This window comes from Neovison vison, chromosome 4 (assembly GCF_020171115.1).
Source record: "Neovison vison isolate M4711 chromosome 4, ASM_NN_V1, whole genome shotgun sequence".
Lineage (NCBI taxonomy): Eukaryota > Metazoa > Chordata > Mammalia > Carnivora > Mustelidae > Neogale > Neogale vison.
This window is the reverse complement of record NC_058094.1, coordinates 16,697,799-16,724,516: the sequence shown is the minus strand read 5'-3', so window position 1 is coordinate 16,724,516 and position 26,718 is coordinate 16,697,799. Positions and strand designations below refer to the sequence as shown.

Below are 26,718 nucleotides of genomic sequence, written 5' to 3'. Positions count from 1 at the left end.
TGGTATGGAAGAACCCTGAGACTTGGTCCTGGAAGGTTCTGGAAGTCCAAGCTAAGTAAGCCCTTTGTGGCAGGCAGAATTCTAGGTTGACCCTGAGCAGCCCAGCCTTGCATGATCCCCTGCCCTTGAATGGGGCTATTAAGACCTGTGAATGTAAGCTGTCGCTCCCATGATTGTGTTACATTACTATACAAAGGAAGTTTTACAGATATTATTCAGGTCTGTAATCAGTTGAGTTGATCAAAAGAGAAGCTCCTCTTAGTGGGGCTGATCTTACCTGTAGCAGGGACACCAGAATCTTTTTTAGGTTTCCACTGGTATCAGCTTTGACATCTGATTCAAGGCTCCTGTCAAATACTTTTGAGGAAGAAAAAGGGAGGGGAGAAAGCAGATGATTTCTTTCCCAGAGGTATTTTAAAAGGAATGTTCTATAAAATTTATTTTTTTAAAGTTTTTATTTATTTATTTATCTGAGAGCGAGCGAGCGACTGAGTGTACAAGCAGGAGGAGCAGCAGAGGGCAGACGGAGAAGCTGACTCCCCGCTGAGCCGGGAGCCCGATGCAGGGCTCCCATCCCAGGATTCTGGGATCATGACCTGGGCTGAAGGCAGACGCCTCACCAACTGAGCCACCCAGGTGCCCCAAAAGGAACATTCTTTACCCAAAGTCAGAATAAAAAGTCACTTACACCTTTGATAGGCTTCCTTAATGGCGATGATCTCCTAGGAAGAGTAATAAAAGAAAAATCATTACTCCAAAGTGGGACGATCAGTAGGAACCACATAGAGGGAAGCGGCTGGAGCCGGACTCTGGACTCAGGATGCCTCCAGAACTTCCTCCAGAGAGAACCACGCCTGGGTCCCTAGAGGTGTGAAGAAGCCCCTTGTGCAAACTTTCCAAGCCACACAAGTGACACGTGCACTCTCCTTAGTTAAAAGCAAAACTACTAGCACCAAGCTAACATCTGACCACCCACTGCCTCACCCCATCCCACATCCCCATCCCCACTCCTTTCGTCAATGCCACGAGTTCAGTGAGTATCTGCCCAAGGATCCATCTTCCCCTCTGTATAGGGATGGACGCGCTACTGCGAATATATAGCATTGTTCCGTGAATGCGTTAGGAAAGTGCCATACTGTATATGTTGTTCTTTGACTTATTTTTTCACTCAGTAAGACGCCTTAGAGATCTAGCTCTGTTGATGCGTAGTCACTGGGTGTTTTTTCAGGGATACAAAATGTTCCATCCCATAATAAGCCACCGCTTATTCAGCCAACCTCCCGATGGCTGGACATTTAGGTTGTTTCCAGTTTCTCTCTACCTGAAACAGGCTTCGTTCAGTCCGCGGGATGCTGTGTGCAGGAGGGCAGGCCTCTCTCTAGAGTGTGGAGTGGGAAGATGTGCTTTTTGTATTTCAATGACTCACGCTGAGTGGCCCCTTCGGGAGCTGCCTCAGTTTACATTTAAGCCAGCCGTGTCTGAGAGCAGGCGTTTCCCCAAAGCTTCACCGGGAAGCTGTTTAAGAGAGTCAGCAGGCAGCCGGGGGTGGGGGGGAGGTGGTGGGGGCAGGGGAGGTGGTGGGGACAGGGGAAGGTGGTGGGGACAGGGGAAGGTGGTGGGGGCAGGGGAAGGTGGTGGGGACAGGGGAAGGTAGTGGGGACAGGGGAAGGTGGTGGGGACAGGGGAAGGTGGTGGGGACAGGGGAAGGTGGTGGGGATAGGGGAAGGTGAGGAGCCTGCAGGGACGTGAGGGGACATAGGGGCTGGTGGGGGCTGACCACTTGTGGCCATGCAGCTCTTTTCACTCTGCTCCTTCCAACCCACTGCCGGAATCTCTCTGAACCTGAGGGCTGCTCTCTCCCTACTTTTCTTCTCTCTATTGTCACATCTACTTGATCTTGGGGGGGAAAAGAGCTTGTTTGTTGTTTGAGAGCAGGGCTTGAAGGAAACTAGATTGAGGGGGAACCACATGTGGTCAAATAAGAGAAAAATAATGACTGGAACCTTGCCAAGATGGGCTGCCGACTGACCCCATATTGGATGTGTCCTGGCTGGGACTACGGTGTTTCCAGAAGGTGGGGGATGTTGAGTTGGGAACGCCGTGTAACTACTGGACCAAACTGACAGCATCCTCCTTTGCTGACCCTTCCCCATGGTCCGGTCCTGAATGGAAACTCCCTGAAATGGAGAGTTTTTATTCTCTTGTGGAAAGAAGAGAAGTCTGGAGATGCTTAGGAAGGGGGTTTTGGGGTTGAGGCTGTAGCTTGGAGCATGGTCGTGCTTCAAGAAATATGCTGGACAGCACAGGCTGAGCAGAAGGAACCAACCTGGGTCGTCTGCACTCAAGGCTTTGAAAACAGAGCTCTGTTGAAGCTTTTCCTTGCTGTCTGCTCCAAACACTGCTTCTGTTTCCTACCTGGAGGCTTCAGAGAATGTTTGGACTTTCTGCCATTTTCCTTGCTGGACTTCCCCATCCTACATGACGCGTGGTTGTGGAAGAGGGAAGGGGTCTCTGAATAATGATTTGTGGACCCAGTCTGCTCTTGATGAGTTCCCTGGGCCTAATGGCTTCTGGAACCAACAACAAGGCTTCTACCAAAACCTTCACAAAGGCTCTTTCCAGCTCCTGAAACGTCAGCGTGTGCCCAAGGGACAGAGGGTAAGGTCTGCTGAGAGCTTAGGCAGAGGGAAACCTCCAGGAAGGTGCCGGAAGCCAGGAAGGGTGTCACTGGGATCCCCGTCTGCACCACCTGCCTCTGTGCCTCTTTGCGGTCCTACTTGTACTCTATGCTAGACGACAACCGTGGACAAGGCAGCTGCTCAAGCGCGCGTAGACCATGCATTGCATTATTTGTGCCAGAAGACCTGCAAACCCAGGCTGGGAAGAGCAAAGTAGAATCTTGCCTCCTGCATATAAAACTATGCATTCCTTTAAGAGAAACAAAAGCCACGTCGACACAGCTGTTCTGGAAGGATCTAGTCTGTCAAGCCAAGGGCAGCAACACCAAAACTGACAGCCAGAAGATTGGGAGAGAGAGCTCTCCTGCACGGGACAAGCAGACGCATTTCTGTCCGGACGCTGGTTCAGCCCCCGAGTAGAATGCAGAGAATTGTTTTCCTTCTGGCCGCTGCTACCGTCTCTGACGGGCGTATGAATGCTCCCTCAGGGGCTGGGGCTGAAGGCTTGGCTGGAACTAACCTTATTGCTTCTTGTGCACAGGATCTCGATGAGCACCGCCTCATCTGTGCCCAGACCTTTCATGGCTTTTTGCAGTTGCCGGGCATCGTACTCGCTGGGGCGGTCCAGAAGTGCCAAGGCTGTCTTCTCAAAGTTCCCACTCAGTTCACTCTTGAACACCTCCTCCAGGTCCTGTAGGAAGACAGCAAGGGCCCTGACTGGGGAGTGGCCCAAAGCAGAGGGACAGGTGTTGCTCTCCCCTCTGCATGGCCTCAGGGTCAACAGGAAAACTTCCATGGGCACTTGGGGAGGGGAGTGAGGGGACAGAATGCTACCGGCATGAGTGACCTGCTCTGGAGGACACTGGTGGCAGTCTCCTTCCTAGCCAGACACTTCCTATCCGTCTTGTCCTGGGGCTGACAGCTGGGCGGAGAAGATTCCTTGCTTAAGGCTGAAGACCCCAAAGATGAATGACAGTAATAGCCAGCATTTGCTGGACATTTTAGGGTTCAGAAAGCCTTCTCCCTGATCTTTAGAACAGCCCCAGCAGGAGAAGGATTGGCATGGTTCCCATTTACTGACCCCCAAACTTGCCCCCAAACACTTGTTCGACTAGAAAGGACTGAACTATGGGTTTGTTATCTCTAAGGGAGGTCAGATCCTTTGTCATCCAAATGGGAATAGGTTTGAGAGCTCGGGGCAACAATAAAGTAGCAATCCTTGCAGGCGCACAGCAGGAATAACCGGACCGTCCTGAGCTCACCACATGTAGTTGCTTTGGTTAACTTGTTAAACCTGAATAGGAGAACGTGGGAGCACTCAGATAGGGAGAAGAAATGAAGTATGTGAAATGCCTACTGGCACCTGTTTTTAGCAAGTGTCCATCATCGCGGGTATTTTCTGGCAAGTGCCTCTTATTATAGGTAAACTGCCTGCTCCTACCAGTGTCTCTCTGACATGATGGGTGAATGATGAAAGGGACATGAATTGGTATTCAGTCTAACTAGAGTCGCCAGTGCCTCCAGCGTCAATCAAGGACCTCAAAGCAGGACCTTCCTATCCAGATGGCCCCCAGGGGCTCAGACCAGCGGGGTGGGGGAACCCCCGGAGCAGCTAGCATCTTAGGAACCCAAATCACAGCACTTAGTGGGTCTGGCCACTTGGCAACACGACATGATGGCTAACGACACTGTCACAGCAGCCGTGTGACTTTGGAAATGTATTTTTGCCAAATGTCAGTTTCCTGCTCTGGAACATGGGGGCATAATAAGACTCCCTCCTTAGGGTTTTTGGGAGAAATAGCAGAGACAATCCGTATAAAACCCAAGCACAGTGCCTGGCACCCTTTAAATGTTCAGTGAATGAGTATTATTATTATTCTGTGCTGCAAGGAACTTTCGAAGAATGGACTCATCAGCTCTTCCTCACATGAACTTCTGAGCTCTGAGCCTGGGAGAAAAACCTCGAAGACTTTGTCTTATGGGATCTGCAGTCTCAAGAGGGGGCCGTGGTATTACTGTATTACTGGTATTACTGTCTCCGTCTTAAGGCTCCGTCTAATGCCGCATCCCGGGAAGGCAGGCCTGCGGTCAGTGCCCCACAGTGTGGATCCACCCGAAGACTCGACCTGACTTTTCAGGCCAGACAGCCATTGTATAGAACTGGAGGGGAGAGAAATCCCAGCTGCCTACTCTTCCAAGCCACAGGCATGAAAACAAATTCCTGTGTGTTTACATTCTGTTTGGACACAGAAGCTGGCTCGGGATCTCTCTGCTCTAATCCTGGTTTTCCTGCTCACCAGCTGTGTCACCTTAGGGTGCATGTTCTCTTTGGAACTCCGTTGATGGGGGGACCTAGATTGGTCCCTTGCCAGGGTCTTTGAGCTTCAGATGTTGTGATTCCAGACCACCTCCTTGGCAGTCCCGGCTGTCTGAAGCATCCATGAACTGGTGTGTAAGTAAATGATGGGCACGTGTTGGTGTTGCAAACTTTGAAGCTGGAAATGCCCAAGTGACCTTTAGCAAAGCCCCTAAGTCCTCACCTCGAGCTCATTTACTCTGCTTTACCCTGAAGCCTGAACTGACTTTCGACGAGGGCAGGATGGGGGGGTAGATGGGGCACATGAGAGGCTGTTATGGTTAGGCATGATGACGAGGATAGAAGTTCAATGTCGTTCAACTCCGTTCCATGCAGCTGAACTGCAGATTCACTTACTTTGGTCAATGCCCTCAAGGAATGACATTGACCAGCCCGACAGAGAGGAGAGTTGCAGAGAAGCTGTAAAAGCACAGCCATCTGGGCCACGTAGTGTGGAAAGAAACAGCTCCTCTCATGGCAATGGGTTCTTTAGGAGTGGACGCTGGCCCTGGACTCAAAAGAGTGGGATTGGAGTGTCGGCTACTTTCCTTACTAAACATGTGATTTTGCATGAGTCACGTATGCAGAGGAGCTACAAGTTTCCTCTCTGTAAAATGGAAACAGTCAAACCTAGAATAGCTTCCTTCTACTGATAGGTGCTATCATTAGGCTGGCTGATTCTCTCAGCAACCTGGGAAGAAAGGTAAATTACCACTTTCATTCTGTGTGTGCGGACACCAGGGTCTAAAGAGATTGTTGCCTGCCCAGTGTCAAGTAAGTAAGAAAACCCATTTCTCTACCTATTTATACATAGAGGGATTGAAACTGTAAAGGTTTTATAAATATGGATTCGAATATAGCATAATGATCATATGCTATATTTGATTATTATATATGATTATTCATATATTTGATTATATATGATTATTCATTTTGTATGCTAATAATTCTAATGACATTAAGAAAAGGTTAAATTGTGTCCATCTCACATTAATAAAGAAAATAGAAACCCTAGTGCATACTTAAGGATTTCTGTATGTAACACCATCAGCAACAACAAAAAGAAGGAAGAAAAGAAATATGAAGAAAGAAAACACGTGTTCATGTTTAATGAAATGGAGGTTTGAGGGTTTTGTTTTTTTTTTAGTTTTTTATCATAATCACTTATGAAGAATGCATCATTATTGAAGGCCAGTGAATAGATGAAGAATTCTTGTATGAAGACCCACCTGTGAAAACCAGGTTTCAAGTCCCTGGCTTATCCGTATGGTAATAGGTAGAAATGGTCCAAATGAGTGGGAAAATGACAGGGGGATTATAGAATAAGGAAGCTGATTTTCAGAAAGGGTTTAGGAATACTGATTTTGTAGGCTATTAAGTTAACAACATGATTTCAGTTTTTCTGTAATTAGTTACAATTGTAAAGAGTAGTTTCACCTTGTTTTCTCTTGAGCTAACTCGGTAAAGCTTTAAAGATATTCTCTGCTGCCTTGGGAATGTAGAGCAAGCAGAGACCGCCTAGGCCAAGGCTGTGTGTGCCTGCTTGCAAGGACCCTTGGAATCACCTTGCCATACGTTGCCTTGTACTTCTGCTTGATTTGTTGCCTCTCATCAGATGTCCTGCTTGATAATATCTCAATGATGGCTGGTTCATCGGTTCCTAAAGTGCAAGAGAAAGACACAAGGCCAAGAGTGAGTAAGAATATGGAGGGGCACCTGGGTGGCTAAGTGGGTTAAAGCCTCTGCCTTCAGCTCAGGATCCCAGGGTCCTGGGTTCGAGCCCCGCATTGGGCTCTCTGCTCAGTGGGGAGCCTGCTTCCCCCTCTCTCTGCCTGCCTCTCTGCCTGCTTGTGATCTCTGTCTGTCAAATGAATAGATGAAATCTTAAAAAAAAAAAAAAGAAAGAAGATGGAGGTTGATTTTGGTTAATTCTCAGGAAGCTAGGGCCATGGTCAGAAGTTCTGGGGGGAACTTAGTTGGACCCTTCAGCATTAAAATCTTGTGGGAAAGTGTACTCTTTTCACTCACTTGAGAAATATCCATGGGGGCCTCACATTGTGTGAAGCACGGTGCTGGGCATTTTAGGAGAAAGAGGAATGGGTATGGCCTTAATTTCACTCCTAGGTATATACTCAACAGAAAAGAGAACAAATGTCCACACGAAACTTGCACAGGAATGTTCACTGCTGCATCATTCATAATGGTTAAAAGGTGTAAACATCCTGAATGCCCATCAGTAGACAAATGGATGAACAAATGTGGTATGTCTAAACAACAGAGCATTATTTGGCCAGAAAAAGGAATAAAGTAGTGATATATGCTACAATTCAAATGAACCTTGAAACATCCTGCTAAGTGAAAGAAGGTAGTCAGGGAAAACCACACATTATGTTATTCCATCTCTACGAAAGTGTGGAATAGGGAAATCTATAGAGACAGAAAGTGGTGTGTGGGGATGGGATGGGTAGGGGGTAATGACGAAAGAGCAGGAGGTTTCTTTTTCAAGTGATGAAAATGTTCGAAATTGACTGTGGGGATGCTTTCACATATTTGTAAATATATTAAAAACCAGCGAATTGTACACTTTAAATGGGTGAGTTGCATGGTATGTGAATTTATACCTCAGTAAAACTGAACAATCTCAAAAAAAAAAAAAGTTGTGGTCTGTTCCTTGGTCTCCACGTACTTCAAACTGAATGGAAAAGATTAAAATATAAGCCCCTGGGGCGCCTGGGTGGCTCAGAGGGTTAAGCCTCTGCCTTCGGCTCAGGTCATGATCTCAGGGTCCTGGGATCGAGCCCCGCATCGGGCTCTCTGCTCAGCAGGGGGCCTGCTTCCTCCTCTCTCTCTGTGATCTCTTTCAAATAAATAAAATAAAATAAAATAAAATAAAATAAAATAAAATAAAATAAAATATAGGCCCCGATTGCTACAAGATCAAGTCCACCTATAACCCTGTCCATCTCAAGAAAGAAGTCCTAATGAAGGTTTTTCCCGCTCTGGGGGTTTTGCGTGGCATCATGGGTAGTTGCCTCTTTACACTTCTGACTATTACATCTTTAAATTATACTTTTTCTAAAAAGTTTTTTTTTTTCCTGATGCTCAAAGCAGTGCATACTCATTGTGGGCAACTTAATCAATACCAAAACCTATAATGAATAAGAAAGAAGAAGAGAATATCCTTTTTAGAATCTCCATAGAGACAGGGTTGGAAAAATGCTCCAGGTACTGAAGGTATGGGTATGAGAAAATGGCAAACCCTGAATTACATTCTTCAGCCCGGATTCAGAGAAGTCCTCTTCCTTTACTGACTGTATGATATATATATATGTGTATATACATATACATACACATATATACATACATGCATACAGACACACAATTGACGTTGAATAATACAGGGATTGGAGTACCAATTCCCCTTGCAGTAGAAAATTCATGTATAACTTGTGAGTCTCCAAAATCATAAGGATTTAAGTAATAGTCTACTGTTGACCAGAAGGCCTACTAATAACATAAACAGCCCATTGACATTTTTTTGTATGTTTTGCATATCACATATTATATTCTTACAATAAACTAGAGAAAAGTAAATGTTGCTGAGAAAATCATAGAGAAAACACATTTATAGTACTATAAAAAATCTGCATATAAGTGGACCCATTAAGTTCCAACCTGTGTTGCTCAAGGGTCAACCATATATGAAGATCTCACTAGGACATTAAACACATGATGTTGTTGATGTTTTGCAAAGGACAGGGGCTGAATGAGTTGATTAAAAGAAAAATGTTATGTTTCTTTTACTCAGATTGATCAAAATCAAGGGAGGTGGTAGCTGAATGATCAAGGCTTGAAAGCCCGTTACAGAATGTCGACTCTGGCCACAAAGAGTCAGTGAGAGGGCCACATGAGGACGGAGGAGAGGAGAGGTGTGTCTCTAAACCCAGAAACAGCCGAGGCCACCAGAAGCAGAGCAGAAGCCTGGGGCAGGTTCTTCCTAGTGCCTTCAGTGGGGAGAACAGCCTGCCATCTCCTTGACCTCAAGGCTCTGGCTTCCAGGACTGGAAGACTGTAGGTCTCTGCTATTTGAAGCCCCCTGGTTACTGGTTCTCATTACAGCAGCTCTTGGAAACTCATACACCCGCTACCCTCAGTAGCATCTTGAGATTTCAAGAAAGCAGCCCCAAACCCTCTCTTCACAACCGGAGTCTGGAGAGTCCTACATTGGCCTGTTCCCACTCCTACTTCTGATGACCGCTCCCTATGACCTGCATGGGTTTGGTCACTTTTGAAGGGACCTGAATTAGTTGAACTTGCGTGATCGCCCCAGCTGAGCGATCAGGATCCTCAAGGAACAAGAGGTGGTAGACGCCTTTGATGCCTTTTGGTGAAAGGAGTAGAAGGAAGACAAATCGGGGCTATGCATGCGGGAAGGTGCAGAAGTGGGGGCATCACTGTAGAGAGGGGGAAGGGACTAAAAAGACTCTCCTTCTGTCTTTGCTGGCAGAGGCTGAGGTGTTCTACCCGTGTCTCGCCTCGGGCACCGTCCCCCTCAGCAGCACTTGGGGAGACGGGGATAGGAGAGCCGCGGGCCGGTCCTGGCAAGCCACTAGCTTTGTGTCCTCAGACTGTTCACGTAGTCTCAGGGATTAGTTCCACCTGCACAATTCTGGGAAGACCTAGCTGTTTGATTCCAGCTGGAGAAACAGAAAATTCTAGGATGAGCTCACCTATGAGAGAGTGGTGATTAATCGCCGCCTAGTTCTGGGTCAGCTGGAGCGCTGTTACTGATGTTGTTCCTCTGAATTTTTTCCTGCAGCTCCACCTTGGTCACGGGTGTCCAATTACTTGCTCTGTAACTTTTCTTTTTTAAACTTCTGAGTGCCAGAAATCCACTTAAGAAGGGATTTCTTTTTCTCACAAAGCTCTCCTGAATCAGCCCCCCTTCTTTTCTATGAGGACGGCTCCTGCCCGGGTCGAGGACCTGCGCATCTCAGACCCGGCTCCCTGCCTGTGTCGCCCCTGGAAGGAACCCTCCCACTTCCACCTGGGAAGGTGGCCTTTTCTACTTCCCATGTGGCCCATCACCAGCCTGTGCCAGCCAGGTATCTGGGGCTTCTCCCTGGCTCCCTCTTTCCCCTCACCCCATATCCAACTAGTTACCATTAAGATCTCACGATTCCACGTCCTTGGTATCTCTCAGACCCACTCATTTCTCTTCACGTTCACCTCTGTCGCATTGCTTAGCACAATCACGGATACCCAAAGGGGGTTCCTGCGTTATACACACCTTTTCCAACCAGCATTCACTATCCCCAGAACATGCTTCCTTAGGAGCAGCTCACCTGCTCATTCTTCTGTATCAAAGTTATAATATCAGGCCCTTCAAATCCAGAATAGAGTCTCAACGCTTCCGTAGGGCATATGAGGCCTTTTGGAGTTGCTTCTACTTGCCTTTCAAAGTCACGTGCCTCCCGTCCACCCTCTCCCAGCTTTTCCATAAACCATGGGCAGCTCTGAGAACAAGCAACACTTCCTTTCTCACCTCTGAGTCTTCGCATGGGATCTTCCCTCTACCTGGGACACTTCTTTGACCCTCACCTTTGCTCCCACTCTTCCTTTAGGATTCAACTCAATGCACTTACTCAGAACAGATGAAACGTTCCGCCTTCTGTGTCCCTCACGTGGCCATGGGACAGGGTGGTTCGCTCACTGCTGTATCCACATAGAAACCTCTCAGTATTCATCAACAAGTTGTTGAATGCGTGGATATTTAAATGCATACATATATGGGTGAATGAATGAATGAATGAGTGAGTGAATAAATACTTTCAGATAGCGTTCTGAAGGACCTTGTCTCTGCATTGGTGTATGGGTGGGCTCTTTGGAGCAAAGACCAACTGAAAATCTTCTACTCTGATGCCAGAGTCAACCCCTATCTGGATAATTCAGGAAAGTCAAATTTTTTAAAATAATGTTTTTCAGATTTTCCTTCCTGGAATGCTTTAGAAAGTGAGACCAGGGACCAAAGCCATTCTGGGATGGCTCAGCAGGAGCCTGGAGCTTGGGGGAAAGCCTGGAAATGACCAGATTTCCCTCAAGCCCTTTGAATCTGGGTCTCAGGTTTATCCTGGGAGCCTTTCCCACTACCCGACCAAGGAGTGATTTACTGAACAATGACCTCATTTTACATTTCACAATATGTGTGTCATATAAGCAGTCTGTGCTGCTGAACAATTTCCTGTAAACATTTACAATGGTTTGAGGCACTGGGGCCAGGCCCCAGTGGTTCTGGGAAAGACTTCTTAAAAACAAGAAGGAACCTCAGCCCTGCCTGTGCATCGGACACTGAAGGGTAATTAAACAGTAGAGGTCAGGCCCAGGGTGATCGGCCTCCTCGATTTTGCTCTCCCAGCAATTTTCTGGGAGGAAACTGAGCTGAGTTCCAGCAGGAGGGAGGCCGTTGGGTTTGAAGTGCCCTCTGCTTCACACCCGGGGCCCCTGTGCCACATGAGGGATCTGGGAGGCATGCTGTGGGCGGGGGCTTGGCTTCCCAGTCCCCTGGTGTCTCTTTTGCAAATGGGGGTGTAGGGAAGGTAGAGGAAGCCATGAGTGGGAGAACCTTGTCTGCCAGGAAGGTCACTGCTTTTCACTTGTCCACTGTATTCATTTCCTGAGGCTCCCATAACAATTACCACAAACTCTGTGGCTTAAAACAGCAATGTATTAATACCCTCACGACTCAGAGACCAGAAGTCTGAAATCATGATGTCAGCACGCCACACACTCCCACTAGAGGCTCTGGGGTTAAATCTGTTCCTCGCTTCTTCCAACTTCCAGAGGCTGATGGCAACCTTTAGTTCTCAGCTTCTGGCTCCGCATGGCCTCTCCCTGAGTGTCTGCTTCTCTTCTGCCTCTTTCTCTCATTCTTCTTTTTTAAAAAAATTTATTTATTTATTTAAGTAATCTCTGCATCCAACATGGGACTCGAACTCACAACGCCCACCATCAAAATTGCATGCTCCACTGACTGAGCCAGTCTTTCTCTTTTAAAGACATCTGTCAATGGATTTAGGGCCCACCCAGGTAATCCAGAAGGGCCTTTTCAAGGTCCTTAACTTAATTACATCTGCAAAGACCTTTTTCCCAATTAAGATCACATTGGGTGCACATATCTTTGGGGGGAGCCCCAATCCACCGAGTCCACCCACAGTGATGCAGAACAAAGGCCGCTCAAGGGCAGGCCTCCTCGCTGCTCATACTGATCTACTGGGCTTTATGGGGATTTGGGGTCTGAATTTATTGTTCGAAAGGAGCAGACCAGCATGTAATGAGGCCCAAAGACGGGCTGAGCACAGTGCTGTCTCCTTATCCTCAGCTCCTCTCTGTAGCGAGGCATGATTAGCCCCATTCTGCAGTTGAGGAAACTAAGGTCATGGCATCAGTAGTAGGCACCCGGGAGGGCCTCAAACCCAGGTCCAAAGTTCATTCCCATGCCTGGTGAGAGAAAGAGAATTGGGCTTGGGATCACAAGATCTGAGTTCTAGACCTAGCTCCCCTCCAGGGTGGCTTGAGTAATGTTAACTGGATTACGGATGGACTTTGTTCCCCAAAGCACGGTCCTGGGACTCGTAGGACAAGCAACACCTGGGAACTTACTAGAAATGCAGGATCTCAGAAACTGCTTGGAACTACCAGTTTGAATCTGCATGTGAACACCCAGTGAGAGGTCATGTGAACTAGAACTAGGGTAATCTCCATGGCAGCTTTTCCTTCTGGAGCCTCTTTCTATATTTCTTTGAGGGAGAATGACAAGCATCCTGTTACATTTCAGAAAGGATAATGGGTGCAGGGTCCACACTCTTTCAGGTTTAAGTCATTCTCCTCAGAAGGGCCAGCAGAGGGGCATAGAGTTCCAAGAGGAAGGCCCGACGAGTATCAGCGTAGGGAGGAGGATAAAAGGCTGCTCTGGGTTAACCAAGACCCAGACCACACACATCATCAGGTCCTAGGAAAGGAGGGGCACCAAAGAAACACGGAAATCTGTAAGTTTTATGTGATTTGGAAAAATCAAATATGATTTTAGGATACAGCATTCTTTTTTTTTTTTTTTTTAAGATTTTATTTATTTATTTGTCAGAGAGAGAGGAGCGAGAGCGAGCACAAGTAGCCAGAGAGGCAGGCAGAGGCAGAGAGAGAAGCAGGCTCCCTGCCGAGCAAGGAGCCCAATGTGGGACTCGATCCCAGGACGCTGGGATCATGACCTGAGCCGAAGGCAGCTGCTTAACCAACTGAGCCACCCAGGCGTCCCAGGATACAGCACTCTTAATTTGAATCCTGTAGGATTAGTGGGTGGGGAGTGCACAAAATCTTTTTGATTGAGTAGGGTCCCTAGAGCCACTCTGCCTGTGGGTATGGGGGACATGAAGTATGGCTGGATCAAGATGAAATGTTTTGTAAGTGTAGAATCCACACCATCTTTTGAAGACTTAATGCGGGAAAAAAAAAAAGGTTGTCAAATCTTAATAATTTTTAGATTGTTGAGATTATATTTTTGATACAGAATTGACTTAGCTAGTATATATTATTAAAATTACTTTCACCTGCTTTTTAAAATTTGGCTTCTCAAAAATTTAAAATGACTTATATCATTCACCTTTGTGGCTATGGGACAGTATGACCCTAGACATGTGAAGCCAGCCCTGGCAGGTCTGGGATATCAATGAGATGGTTGCATTGTCCTGCAGAAAAATCTTTCCAATGATGCAATTTTGCTTTGGCTTGGCACTTTTGGGGGTGGGGGGGATGGGTGAGCCTGGTGGTGGGTATTAAGGAGGCATGTATTGCATGGAGCACTGGGTGGGTGATTATGTGATACATAACACTGAAAAAATTAAATTAAATTAAAAAAAAAAGATTTATTTGTTTGAGGCAGAGAGAGAGAAGGGAGGGGTAGAGGAAGAGAGAGAATCTCATGCAGACTCCCCGCTGAGCGCAGAGCCTAACACGGTGCTTGAGCTCATGACCTGAGCCAAAACCAAGAGTTAGATGCTCAACTGACTGAGCCACCCAGGTGCCCCTGGCTTGTACTTTTTTTTTTTTTTTTAAAGATTTTATTCATTCATTCGACAGACAGAAATCACAAGTAGGCAGAGAGGCAGGCAGAGAGGGAGAGGAGGAAGCAGGCTCCCCGCCGAGCAGAGAGCCCGACGTGGGGCTCGATCCCAGAACCCTGGGATCATGACCTGAGCCGAAGGCAGAGGCTTTAACCCACTGAGCCACCCAGGCGCCCCTGGCTTGTACTTTTTAATAGAGGTTGGAATTCTAGAATTGCAGACCTTCAATCAAATCATAGCTTTCCAAGATGGCCCTAGTTTCCAATCACCCTATCCTCACTTCCCAACTCTGTGGCCGTGGGCAAGATATTTAACTTTTGAGTGTCAGCATTCTCATCTGTTAGATCAATAGAAGACAGCTTTACAGAGTTGTTGAGAAGGTTACACAAGGCGACCTGTGTGCCGTGCCCAGCTTAGCACTTGGCACGTGGAAGGTGCTCTACAACAGTAATCAGCACAACAGTAGTCCCACCTTGAAGCCACATCCAAAAAGGAGAAGAAAACTCTGATTTTGGCATTCAGCAGGTGCTCCATCTGTGCTTTTTGAACTTAACTCACTATGTGGCGAAGAATGTGGAGATGTATCATTGAGTGCAGCTGAGTGATGCCAACACCCACTTCACTCCTGTCTCCAACCCACATCCAGGTGTCAGGACCTCACTTGAGAAGCAGCAGGGAAGCACCTGTGAGTCTAGCTCAGTCACTCGGCAAGATTCAGAACTATAAACATCCTGCCATTTCCAGGCAAACATGGCTCCCGGCAGCTGTTGTCCAAATACAACATAAGCCAGGTCAGGATATGAGCAAGAAGCAGATCCTCTCTGCTGAGCTTTCTTCTTCTTCTCTCTCTCTTTTTTTAAAATTTAATTTAATTTTATTCATTTTGACAGACAGAGATCACAAGTAGGCAGAGAGGCAGGCAGAGAGAGAGGAAGGGAAGCAGGCTCCCTGCCGAGCAGAAAGCCTGACTTGGGGCTCCATCCCAGGACCCTGAGATCATGACCTGAGCTGAAGGCAGAGGCTTTAACCCACTGAGGCACCCAGGTGCCTCTGCTGAGCTTTCTTCTGGTGCCCTCCCCTCCCAAACCAAGCAAGCTAGTTGTCATCCTTCATTTCCAGCTCCCTCTCCCTCAGATTTACTCAAGAACCCTAACTATGTAGAAATCCCTTTTCCACTTTTGTACTAGACCTTCTCCAACCCCAACTCCCTTGGAACTTCTCCAGCATTTCTTAGGCAAGACAGAATATTTTATATTCATGTAGTTCCTTATATTGAAGCAAAATATCTCTTTTTAAAACTTCTGCTATGGATCCCGGTTCTTTCTCTGGAGTCACACAAAGAATTTATGGCCATATTTGTTCTACCACAATACTCATTCTTAGGGAAGTAAATCTTCACTGATTTACTTCTAAGTAAAAAATCTAGCACTTGTTTTTGCAAAACAATATGCCAAGTGAAAGAAGCCAGATGCAAAAGGTCACACTTGGCATGATTCCATTTATATGAAATGTCCAGAATAGGCAAATCTATGAGACAGAAAGTGGACTAAGATTGCCTGGGACTGAAGGGAGGAGGGGGTGGGGAGTCACTGCTAATAGAAATGGGTTTTTTGGGGGGCCACTGGAAATGTTCTGGAATTAAAAATGATGTTTACTGATCCTGTGAATATACTAAAACCCAGGTTTCTGGGATTAGAAACACACCTGCTCCTTGGGTCTCAAAGTCTCTCCGCATGGCCATATTTCAAGATGCTCTCCCCTTCATCTCACCTTCTCACTGGGGTTACCTTCTTCTTGATCTCTTTCTTCATCTCTTATTCTTAGTCATGCACTTACCTTAGGCATCAATGTAAATGGCTTTTCTGGTCTTGACCTTGGCCACAGTTTTATGTTTACTTGGTCTACTTCTAGATGCAGTTCCCAGATCCCTAATCCAGATTTCATCAGTCCCTATTTCCTACCACCTTTCATGAAAGAGATCAGAGGGGCTTGGATGACATTAAGATTGCATGCTTACACTTCCCATGAAGTTTCTTCGACCTCAAGGTCAAATTCAATGTCATAGTATCCAATTTTTAACTATCATGTTGAATCTTGAAAAGAATTAGGATCTGGTTATAGTTTGGAGATCTTTTACAAAGAAAACACTAGAAGTAATTAACTTGGGTTGCTTGGAATGCACAAGGTCATCTTTCTAAGATCATGGGAAAGTTAGACATGAGATCAAATTTAATCAACATCTAAAATAAGTTAAAAAGCAAAATATATTTCATACCCATTCCTTTGCAGGCTTTGTTGAGCTTTTTGGCATCCCGATCCACATCAAAACCCTGATGACTCCTTGCTTTGGCCTGGAGAAAAAATAATTGAAAAAGGTGAGTGGACAATGTAGGCATTCCTGAATTCTCTCTGAATGACACTGGTAGCTATTTGGAAGATGAAGTCATCCAAATGAGGGACCAGCTGCCACTTTACACATGGTGCATGTGGAAATCAGCTGGGGAAACTCTGGCCTCAGAGAGTTGACTGGTACTCCTTGGAGCCAGCTGGCTTTGGATGACCACTGAGAATGGGTCCCTCTGTTTGTAAGGACAATCAGCCCGAGATGAGATGTTTTGACATCAATTCTACCTTTGTGTGACTGCCTCTGAGACAGAGAATAATACAGTGAGTCAGTGTCCTGGAATGCTAGTTCTCCTCTTTTGCCATGAGACACAAGTAAGTCTAGGGAATAGTGTTGCCAGGCAGAAGCCAGGGTTCTAGATCTTATCACAGAAGCATCTGGTGACCTGGACTAAAGCTTTGCTACCCACCCAGTGAAAGACCCAATATTTAGTTTGCCAGAGATACCTATGGGCCGGCAAGAGCAGAGTTACTGGTTTTTACTGTTCTTTGGGGAGAGAATGTTCTGTTTATACACTAAGCTAGTGTTTCTCAGACTTTGGTCACTGGTATGATACAGGCACAAATTTGTCCACAGCTATCAAAGTCTCCATTATTATTATTTGGTTATTATTTTTCTTTCCGCTGACCTACTTGGTTTTTACGGAAAGTTATTTTAAAAAGGAAATCTATTAGCACTAAAATGGAAAAACAGTATTGCCCAAATGTTGGGCAAAAACAGGTTGCCCAAATGAAAATCAACATAAAAATAAATGTGTCACATTATCATATGATCTCCCTGATATGAAGAAGTTGAGAGGCAACGTGAGGGGTTTGGGGGCTAGGGAAAGAAAAAATTGAAACAAGATGGGATCGGGAGAGAGGCAAACCATAAGAGACTCTTAATCTCACAAAACAAACCAAGGGTTGCTGGGGGGAGGCGGGTAGGGAGAGGGTGGTTGGGTTATGGACACTGGGGAGGGTATGTGCTATGGTGAGTGCTGTGAAGTGTGTAAGCCTGATGATTCACAGACCCGTACCCCTGAGGCTAATAATACATTATATGTTAATAAAAAATTAAGAAAAATAAATGTGTCACTATTAAAAATGTAAAGGTGTGAGGTTAATTGCAGTGACACAACTTGCAGCTTTGAAAAGACCCTGTGTTTTCTTAGTTCTTGGCCTTCCCCCACAGAAATTCTCTTTGATGACGTATGTCCCTTTCCTCCCATCCTTTGATGAAGGCTGGGGTAAGTGCAACTGTCTGCACTGCCCACACCTGACCCTGCCTTTCGTTTCCTTTGGCACCTCTGGGGAAGGAATAGGAAACCACGTAAGGCCCAGTAGACGTGTTGTGTTTGTGTGGCACTGCTGTTCCTTTGGGGGGCTTTCCTGTCCCCCATTTTATGTGTTTTCATTGGGGCCATCAGTCATGAGGGTTAAGCCCTCTTGTGCTGCCCTTGGGTGGACACAGACCCTGTCTGGCAGTTGTGACTGGCTCAGGAGTGGGAGTATAACCCAAGCCAGATCAGAGAGTGTCTTTGGTTGATATGGAGATGTTGAGAGAGAGAGAGAGAGCCATCTTCTGACTGGGCTTGTCCAGCTGAGAGAATGAATCTAGAGCAAAGCAAGGCAGAGACAAAAAGCAGAAATACAGAGAAAGAGAGAGAGAGATTGAATAGCACTGTATAAATCCTCAGACAGCAATGCCTGTTTCCTAACACGTCCCAGTTTTGTTAGTGAACTACCACTTTCTCAAAGTTGATGAGCTGGATTTCTGCCCTTGCACCAAGTATTCTGACTCATATCCGCGGACTAGAGGAGGGCGGCTTCGAGGCCTTGGTTAATTGAGAATCCTGTAATCCTAGAGCCAAAGGGGTCTTTTAGGGCCACTGATCCCCTCTCAGCTCGATGGAATCACTCCATGGTCAGGCCCATCTTGAAGTCTCGATTTCTGAAGCGTGTGGACAAGGCGACTCGCATTTGTTGAATGCCTGCCACATGCCCAACAATTTCTTCACTCACAGACCTTTCTTCATTATTTACCCAGAAGAGTAGCCATTAGGACTCTGAGTTACAGAGAAGGAAGTCTGGGTTCAGGCAGGTTAGGGAATGTGTGTGAAGCCTCGTGGGCTGTACTCAGCTCAGACTGCCTCCTCACACGCGTGCTGAGTCCTGTGCACCATCGTTCCTCACACTCCGAGTATGACCAGGACCATCTTGTTCAACGGAAGGACAACATCTCCCATTTCTCTTTCCAAATCACTTGTGTGTGAGAAAGCTATCTGGTACTGAGGAAGTCTTGTTGGCAGGGTGAGTGACATCATTTGCAGGGTTCAGTGCAAAATGAAAACGAAGGACCTGGGTTTGAAACGGATTTAGAACTTTAAGATGGTGGTATCAGAGTCTTAGAGTGAGTGCGAGGCCTCTCTGGGTGTGGGGCCTATGAGATTGCCCGGGCTACACACCAGAGAGGCTGTCCTGCCTGTCGATGGAATTCTCTGAGTGTGGGAGTGTGGGGTTGGCAATCTCAGACTCAGAAGAGCCCATGGTGTCTTGGCTGTTCGTTAGGAGTATTTTCTGGAGGGTTCTGATAGTCAGAATTGAACCGGAACAGCAGACACCTCTTTGTAACAGGCTGATTCATAAACTGTTCTTTCAGCCTCTTTGGTGCTGAGAAGTTGGTGGGACTTCACAGAAATCGAGACAGAGACACAGGGCTCCGCGAACGGCTAAGCCGGTGATGCCCCGGCGGAGGGCAGAGGGGATGGAGTTCAGCTGGGGTTACGTTTGCTCAGTCCCAGGCTGGCAGGGCTGCTGCTCCCCCAGAGAGACACATTCTTTCCTCCTTCTCACAAAGATGAGGCCAGGACTGGCAGAAGCCATGTGGAGACTTGCTCAAGATCACTGGGCCAGGTGATGGCTGACTTGGAGCCAGGGCCAGACTGGCTCTGTCAAGTCTAAAAGGACATTCCCATCCTTCCTCCCCTAACTGTTTCAGGAAGGTGGTTCCATGATAGACGTCACAGAGTTATAGGGGCAGAAAGAAGGGGAAACTGTGCCTCAGAGCTTGACCCAGTCCTAGTCAATACCAAGTGTTGTTTGAAATTTTAAAAATTTAATGTAAATTTCTATTAAAAAAGAAAGAAAGAAAGAAAGAAAAAAAAAACCTTCTGAAAGTCTAGTTCATCCAAGGCTAAAAAACAAAGAAGTATCTTTTGGTCCAAAATAATTGTGCTGTGGGGGGCGGGGGGCAGTGGGAGAATGTTGAACCTCATTTTAGGAATAAAGATAACATTGAGACAACTTTTTCCTTTTTTGCTTGATTGAAAGTGCAGCATTTAGTCTCTCTAGGAGACCTCCGTTGGACTTCTAACCTATAGAAGTGTAGGATAATAAATGTATGTTGTCTTCAAAAAATGCAGTGTAAATGCAGTGCATCTCCATCAGATGCACAACCATCAGCAGGGCAGGTGGAAATTAATCTTTCCTAGGTTCCTTCTGAGAACCACTCTTCACCATGTTGGTTATCTTTCCTAATCCAAAGAAAATTCGGTCTTGTTCCTCACAACAGCGGGCTATTTGGTGCCATGATTCCGGAGTCAGAATCATGTGAGGGACTTAGTTAAAAGGGGGAGGGAGGCGAGAAAACAGTGTGTTAGGAATTTCCCCCTCTGCGTGGCTGGGACAGCCTCCACAATGGACACATTCATCAGTGCCGCCCAGTGTTGATACAAGGGGTGTCCTTGGCCTGTTCTGATGAGCTGGGGAACCACCTTCTCTGGAATGTATATGGAGCGGACATTCCACCTCCATTGTTCATTGTTAGCAAGCCAGGCAGCTGCCTTTGGGGCCTTTTGAAACCTGAGGCCACTGAGCAGAACTTCCATTGCAAGCAGGTCTGCAGGAATGCACGTCAGACACAAAAGGGGGTGCAGGGGACTCCGGCCTGAGGACAGACCCCACCGTGAGGATTTAGGCAAATACACAATATTCCACCTGCTTTCTCGGCAACACAGAGGCAGGACAGCAGTCCTTTTTTGTTTTCTTTCAATTTCTTCCCAGCATTTGCACTGACACTCATGAGACGCATTAAAAAGACACGATGTTAAATGCTAAGAAAAATGATTATAGAAGTCTGGGCTGTGAGGCCACGTGAATCCAAGTTTGAATGTGGTTCTGTCCCTTAGCAGCCATGTGAACTTGGGTCATTAACCTCTAAGCCCTCATTTTCTCACCTGTAAAATGGGGTCAATGTCTCCCTTGTTAAGATTCGAGGCTTACGCAAGATAACATTTCCAAGGCTAGATAGATAGGGACCCACAGAACTGCTATGGTTTTCTCTGCTTCTTCGGGTCAGCTCTTGGTTTTGGGGCTCAGAGTGATATTAGGATTTCAATTCTGCATATTTTGATTAGACAAGTTTGGAAGATGATCTATCTATCATCTATCTATGTGGGAGGTATCTTCCAAACTTGATATTGTGAGATATAGGTATATCTCTAATGCCCCAGACTGGATTTGAATCCCAGTGTAGCTGCTCATTACTAACATGCCCTTGGGCAAGTTCAAGAACCTCTCTGTGCTGTGGTTTCCTCATGGCAAAATGTGGATAATAATAGTGTCTACTCACAGGAATCTTATGAAAATTTAGATGAAGTCCTTCATAGAAAGCATCTAAAATAAAGCCTAGCAGAGACTGTGTGCTTAAAAAATGTAAACGGAAAAAAAAAAATGTAAACGGTATCTACTGAAGGCAGATCAGCAGCGAACCTTGCAGAATATTTTAAACCCTTGCTAAGGGTCAGTTTTTCACCGATCACGCGCAGTTTGGATCTGGAGTTCTAGACACATTTTTTCCACACCAGGCAGTAAAGCGGCTCACAATTCAGGCTGTGCGCAGACCAGGTGACCCAGGATGACACCCCAACACCACATTTTATTAACTGCCTCATTTGACTAGCATGATAATTAGCACCTCATGGAGTGTGAGGAGCTCCCTGAGATACAACCCTGGTGAGGTGCTTGCCGGTGCAGTCAGCCAGTGCAGTCCGGCTCACAATGGAAGCAGATACCATTTATTCAATGAAAGGCACTGCCTGGTGCATGGAGAAGCCGGTATCTTTCAGTCTTCCTTTTGCTTCCTTCTAGTGTGTCAGCATGGCACTTCTCTATGTCTCCATGTTCCTGCATCTTATTTTCTTAAAGATTTTTTTGTATCTATTTGAGAGACAGAGAGAGAGAGAGAGGGAGAGCTCCAGGCGGGTGAAGGGCAGAGGGAGAAGCAGACTCTCTGCTGAGCAGAGAGCCTGATTGTGGGGCTCGATCCCAGGACCCTGAGATCATGACCTGAGCTGAAGGCAGATACATAACCGACTGAGCCACCCAGGTGCCCCCTCACTCCTGCATCTTAAACGAGGAAATGAATGATCCATTTTAACGGAAGGGGGAGGCATATGAAATAAACGGAGATACTGTGAGCCTAGAAGCAGTGTCACATGGGCAGAAAGAATGCTGAAAACACTCTGTGAAATGACTCAGAGATGGGCCAGCTTCAGCACACCGACTGCCCAGGAGGGAGGCTGGCTTTTGTCTCAAGTTTTGATACTGTCCCCTGCCCACAGCCTTGCCAACCAGAAGGGTCAAAGTGGAGAAACAGACACCTGACCAAAGGCTTCTACCCTAGTGCAGTTCGAGGAAAGCCGAACTCTCAGGATCCAAGAGAACGTCTTGAGAAAACCCTCCTCCAGCTTGCACTGAGCTCTGGGGACAGTGTGTGAAAAAGCCGGCTGAGGGCTATGACTGGCAGACAGTTGCTTTGTATTATATGGTAACCAGAATGTTCCAGGACCCAGCCTTAAGTGTACTCCTATTTAAGGACACTCCCACTCATCAGTCCTGGTGACCTGATCTATCTGGAGAGCCTCAAGCCTGGAAAATAAGGATATATTTCTCAGGAGAGACCTGTGAATTTAATTAAAGAGCAATGCGCAGCAGGCAAATTAGCCTCTCTTCAGAAGGTTCCTCCTCTCTCCCTGCTTCCTTCTCTTTTTTCTCTTCCTTCTTTGTTCCATCCTCCTCCCCTTTCCCTCCCTCCCCTTCCTTCAGCAGACAAGTAGGGAAGCTCTGTCTCGTGGCAGGCAGGCGCTGCCCCAGGGGAGGGGGACTTGACCAATGAAGTGCCCTCCTTCCCCCGGGGAAATTCACAGGGAAGCAGATCAGCGACCAGAGCATTTATGACAGGATGCACGCTTTGGGTGCAAATAGCTGGGAGGAGGAAGAGGAATTTTTAGGGAGAAGCTGATATTCATGCTGGTTCTTGAAAGATGAATAGAAGTTAGGAAGGCAAAATACAGACATACATATAGATGTACATGCATGTATACCTATGGAGGGAAGAAGGTGGGGAAGAACATTGCGGGGAGAGACCACAGCATGATGCGTTCTGGGTCTATGTATGTGTGTGCCTACCTATGACCTGCCATTGAACTACGGCAGAACAGACATGATTGATTTAAACATGACATAATGACATCCCATGGACTCGGGAGTTGGGCCTACTGTATTCAGTTATGCTCTGACTCTCGCTGGTGGTTAGGAACCTCCTGGGCAAGCTGACCCGTATCTCGGAGCCATTGCTGTCTCAGGTTTAAAGTGGTCGTGCACCAGCTCACGGACAGCACGCGGTCTGGACGCAGTCGTGTGCGGGAAGCCATGCAGAAGATGGCGATCACTTGGTCGCTGGCACGTAGGAGGTGCTCAGTGATGTAAGGATGTAGAGGTCACTTGTCAACCCTGAAGCATTATCAAAATGTCATAGGACTGGTATTTGCATTGTTTGCTCTTTCCAGTGCAGTTCCCCAGAAGGCCCGGCTTGCTGCAATTCGCTCGGTAAATATTTGAAAGCTGTTGCTTGGTACCCAGGATCTGAGATAGGAGGCCTCTGAGGAAGTGCTGGAGAGCAGAGGGCAGAGGGCTCGTTGTACACGGATCGAAATGGGGCTGCTGCCTGAGCCGACAGGAAATCGGACGCAGGCTGAGGAGATTAAAAATGAGGACCAGGATTAAAACCGGGTGGTGGTCTGGGCTTTTTAAGCAGGGAGGAAGGTAAAGGCAGGCAAGGGTTGTGCTGGGGAGAGCTTCCGACATGGCTGAATTCTCCCCCTTGTAAGCAATGACCATGACCACTGCTAGTTCCTGGTACCTCGAGCCAGCGTCGGCGATCAGGGCCAATCTTGCTCTGTATAGATTTTAAAGTCATTAGAGACTTGGGGAAACTGAGTTCCAGTCTGGGAGGGACTTCTTTGTGGCCACACAGGTATCTACTCTCCCAAAGAGATTTACCCTTGAACCTGGCATGATGCTATCTTTCTCTCCTTTCTAAGTCTCTGTTTCCCATCTGAAAGATAACACTGTCTTGTGGGTTGTTACAGGGATATGCATCAAACACGCGTGGCAGGAAGCTTGGCCCACAGTGAGTGCTCAGTGTTATTTTTATTACTTCCTTCCATCTTGACCTGCTTCCTATGGGGGGGTCAAGTGAGCCCCTGACATATTGCTTTGTGTGGCACCTTTAAAATAACTGATTACATAATTTTGTCCTAAATCATAAACTATTTTTTACTTATAGATAAGTAGTAAGCTGGGCTTGAGAGTTAAAGGGAAATGTAAGGGATGACCACTTAAAACTGAGGATGATAGCAAAATACAAAGTACTTACTATGTGCCAGGCACTGGCCAAAACAATTCACATAGAGTACTCACTTAATCCTCACAAACACCTTATAAATAAGTTGAGAAAACCAAGAAACAGGAAGGTTAATAAGCTGTCTGAAATCCCACAATTCCTAAGGGATGGAATTCAAACCTACAGAGTCTGGATCTAGAACCTCTACCACTGACTTCTTACTAACCACATTTTTTGGTCCCTTTCAAAATTATTATTTTTTAATTTGGTGGTAGAAATTCTCAGTTCAGCTCTTAGAACGTTAGTATTTTACAGAAACACCAGCTGAGACCTGTGAGTTGTCCGCTGACCGGGCAAGTCAAGGTTCCCTTGCGTAGCGTGAGATCAAGAAATGCTCTTGACCATGAGGTAGGAGGAAGTGAAATGAAAATGAAGGCCAGTTACCATGATTTGCAAGGCAAAATGGACAGTCTCTTCCCGTGGGCAAAGTATATGTTCGGGAAAGGCGCTGTCGTCAGTTCTGCTGTCAGTATCCTTTTGAGTCTGATGGAATCGTGTTTTCTGCTTCTCATCTGTGAACTAGGACTAATACCTGCCCTACATAATACCTGCAGAATCTTGGGACGATGAAATAAGACAGTGTGATTTACTACTGCATGATTCACAATAAGCAATATAGGGCAATGTAAGTGTCCATCAACACATGAATGGATATAGAAGCTGTGGTACACACACACATACACACACACACATTTACAGACAAAACTGAAATATTACTTAGCCATGAGAAAGAAGGAAATACTATTGGGGTGCCTGGGTGGCTCAGTCAATTAAACACCTGACTCCTCTGATTTCAGCTCAAGTTATGATCTCAGGATCGTGAGAGCCCCATATTGGGCTCTGCGCTGGGCATGGAGCCTGCTTAGGATTCTCTTCCTCTGCCCCTCCACACCTCTCTCCCTCTCAAAAAAAAAAAAAAAAGGGGGGGGGAGGAGGAAATCCTGTCATTTGTAAGAACATGGATGGACCTTGAGGGCATAATGCTAAGTGAAATAAATCAGATAGAGAAAGAAGTACTGTATGATATTGATGTATGATAATATATATGATATCACATATAGGTGGAATTAAAAAAAATACAAAGTTGGGGCACCTGGGTGGCTCAGAGGGCTGGGACTCTGCCTTTGGCTCGGGTCATGGTCTCAGGGTCCTGGGATCGAGCCCCGAGTTGGGCTCTCTGCTCGGCAGGAAGCCTGCTTCCCCCTCTCTCTCTGCCTGCCTCTCTACCTACTTGTGATCTCCCTCTCTGTGTCAAATAAATAAATAAAATATTTAAAAAAATAAAAAAAATACAAACAATAGAACAGAGACTAGAATGGGGGTGGGGAGAAAGAGGAGATGTTGATCAAAGGATACAAACTTCTAGTTATAAGACAAATAAGTTCTGGGGATCTAATGTGATTATAGTTAATAATACTGTATTGCATACTTGAAAGTTGCTAAGAGAGTAGATTTTAAATGTTCTTACCAAAAAAGAGAAACTGTAAATGCATTTATGCCTAATGCAGGTATGAGCTAGGTTATAGTGGCTATCACTTTGTAATATGCAAGTGTATCACATCAACACATTGTCCAGCTTATACTTACATAATGTTATATGTCAACTGTACCTCAGCAAAGCCATATAAAAAGATAATATGAGAGTTCTGGGCAGGGAGATTTCAGGATGATGATCCAGAACAGGCAGGGGAGAAACTGGCTTTTTTTGTCTTTCTCCAACAGGCTGTCAGGGCGCTTCCTCCTCCTCCTCTTCCCCACCTCACCCCAAACCTTCCTGTTCCCTCTTTACTAAAACATCTTGCCCTCTGAGTAGTGGAGGGATCCTAGCTAAGGGACTGCAGAGGCCATCTGAAAGCTGAAAAGCAGGCGGCCAGCAGGATGACCAAGGTTTTCCATATGTTTATTCTTCTGGGTGACAGCTTTCCAGCCTGATAAACTGTCTAACATTTTCATAGGTAAAATCTCATTTCTCCCTACCTCATGGAATCTAGACCGATTTGTCTTATTAGAAAGGGTCAATCAGTGTTCAATGGGGGAAAGAAGAGCGGGGATACTGCCTACAGATTCCTTACCACACAAGCAGGCAGAGAGGGAAGTGGGGGGTTGGCGGGAAGCAGGCTCCCGGCCAAGCAGAGAGCCCGATGCAGGGCTCAATCGCAGGACCCTGGGATCATGACCTAAACTGAAGGCAGAGGTTTTAACCCACTGAGACACCCAGGCGCCCCTTGCTCCTCCATTTCTTAAACACCTGGTTGCCCACCATCGAGTCCACTGGCAGCAGTGGAGAATCTGTCTACTTAAGGGAATTTGCTGAAGCCGCATCTCCCCTCTGGAACCATTCCTGACCCTCTTGGGAAAGACTGAGGACTTTCTGCCAGCTGGGTGTGGGACCCAAGGCAGCCAGCTGTTTGATTGCCCGAGACGGAGGGTTTCCTAGGA

At 46.5% G+C, this 26,718-nt stretch overlaps 1 protein-coding gene across 1 annotated transcript in view; it reads right to left on the bottom strand.

Moving 5' to 3' along the window:
• The window catches only part of ANXA13 (annexin A13), a 58,939-nt gene that overhangs the window by 12,791 nt on the left and 19,430 nt on the right, over positions 1-26,718 (bottom strand). The window contains exons 3-7 of the mRNA XM_044244992.1: positions 16,426-16,501; positions 6,600-6,694; positions 3,199-3,369; positions 689-722; positions 278-357 (exon numbers count right to left, since the gene is read on the bottom strand). Coding sequence (XP_044100927.1) covers positions 278-357; positions 689-722; positions 3,199-3,369; positions 6,600-6,694; positions 16,426-16,501 — 456 coding nt within the window. The remainder of the gene's footprint in view (positions 1-277; positions 358-688; positions 723-3,198; positions 3,370-6,599; positions 6,695-16,425; positions 16,502-26,718) is intronic.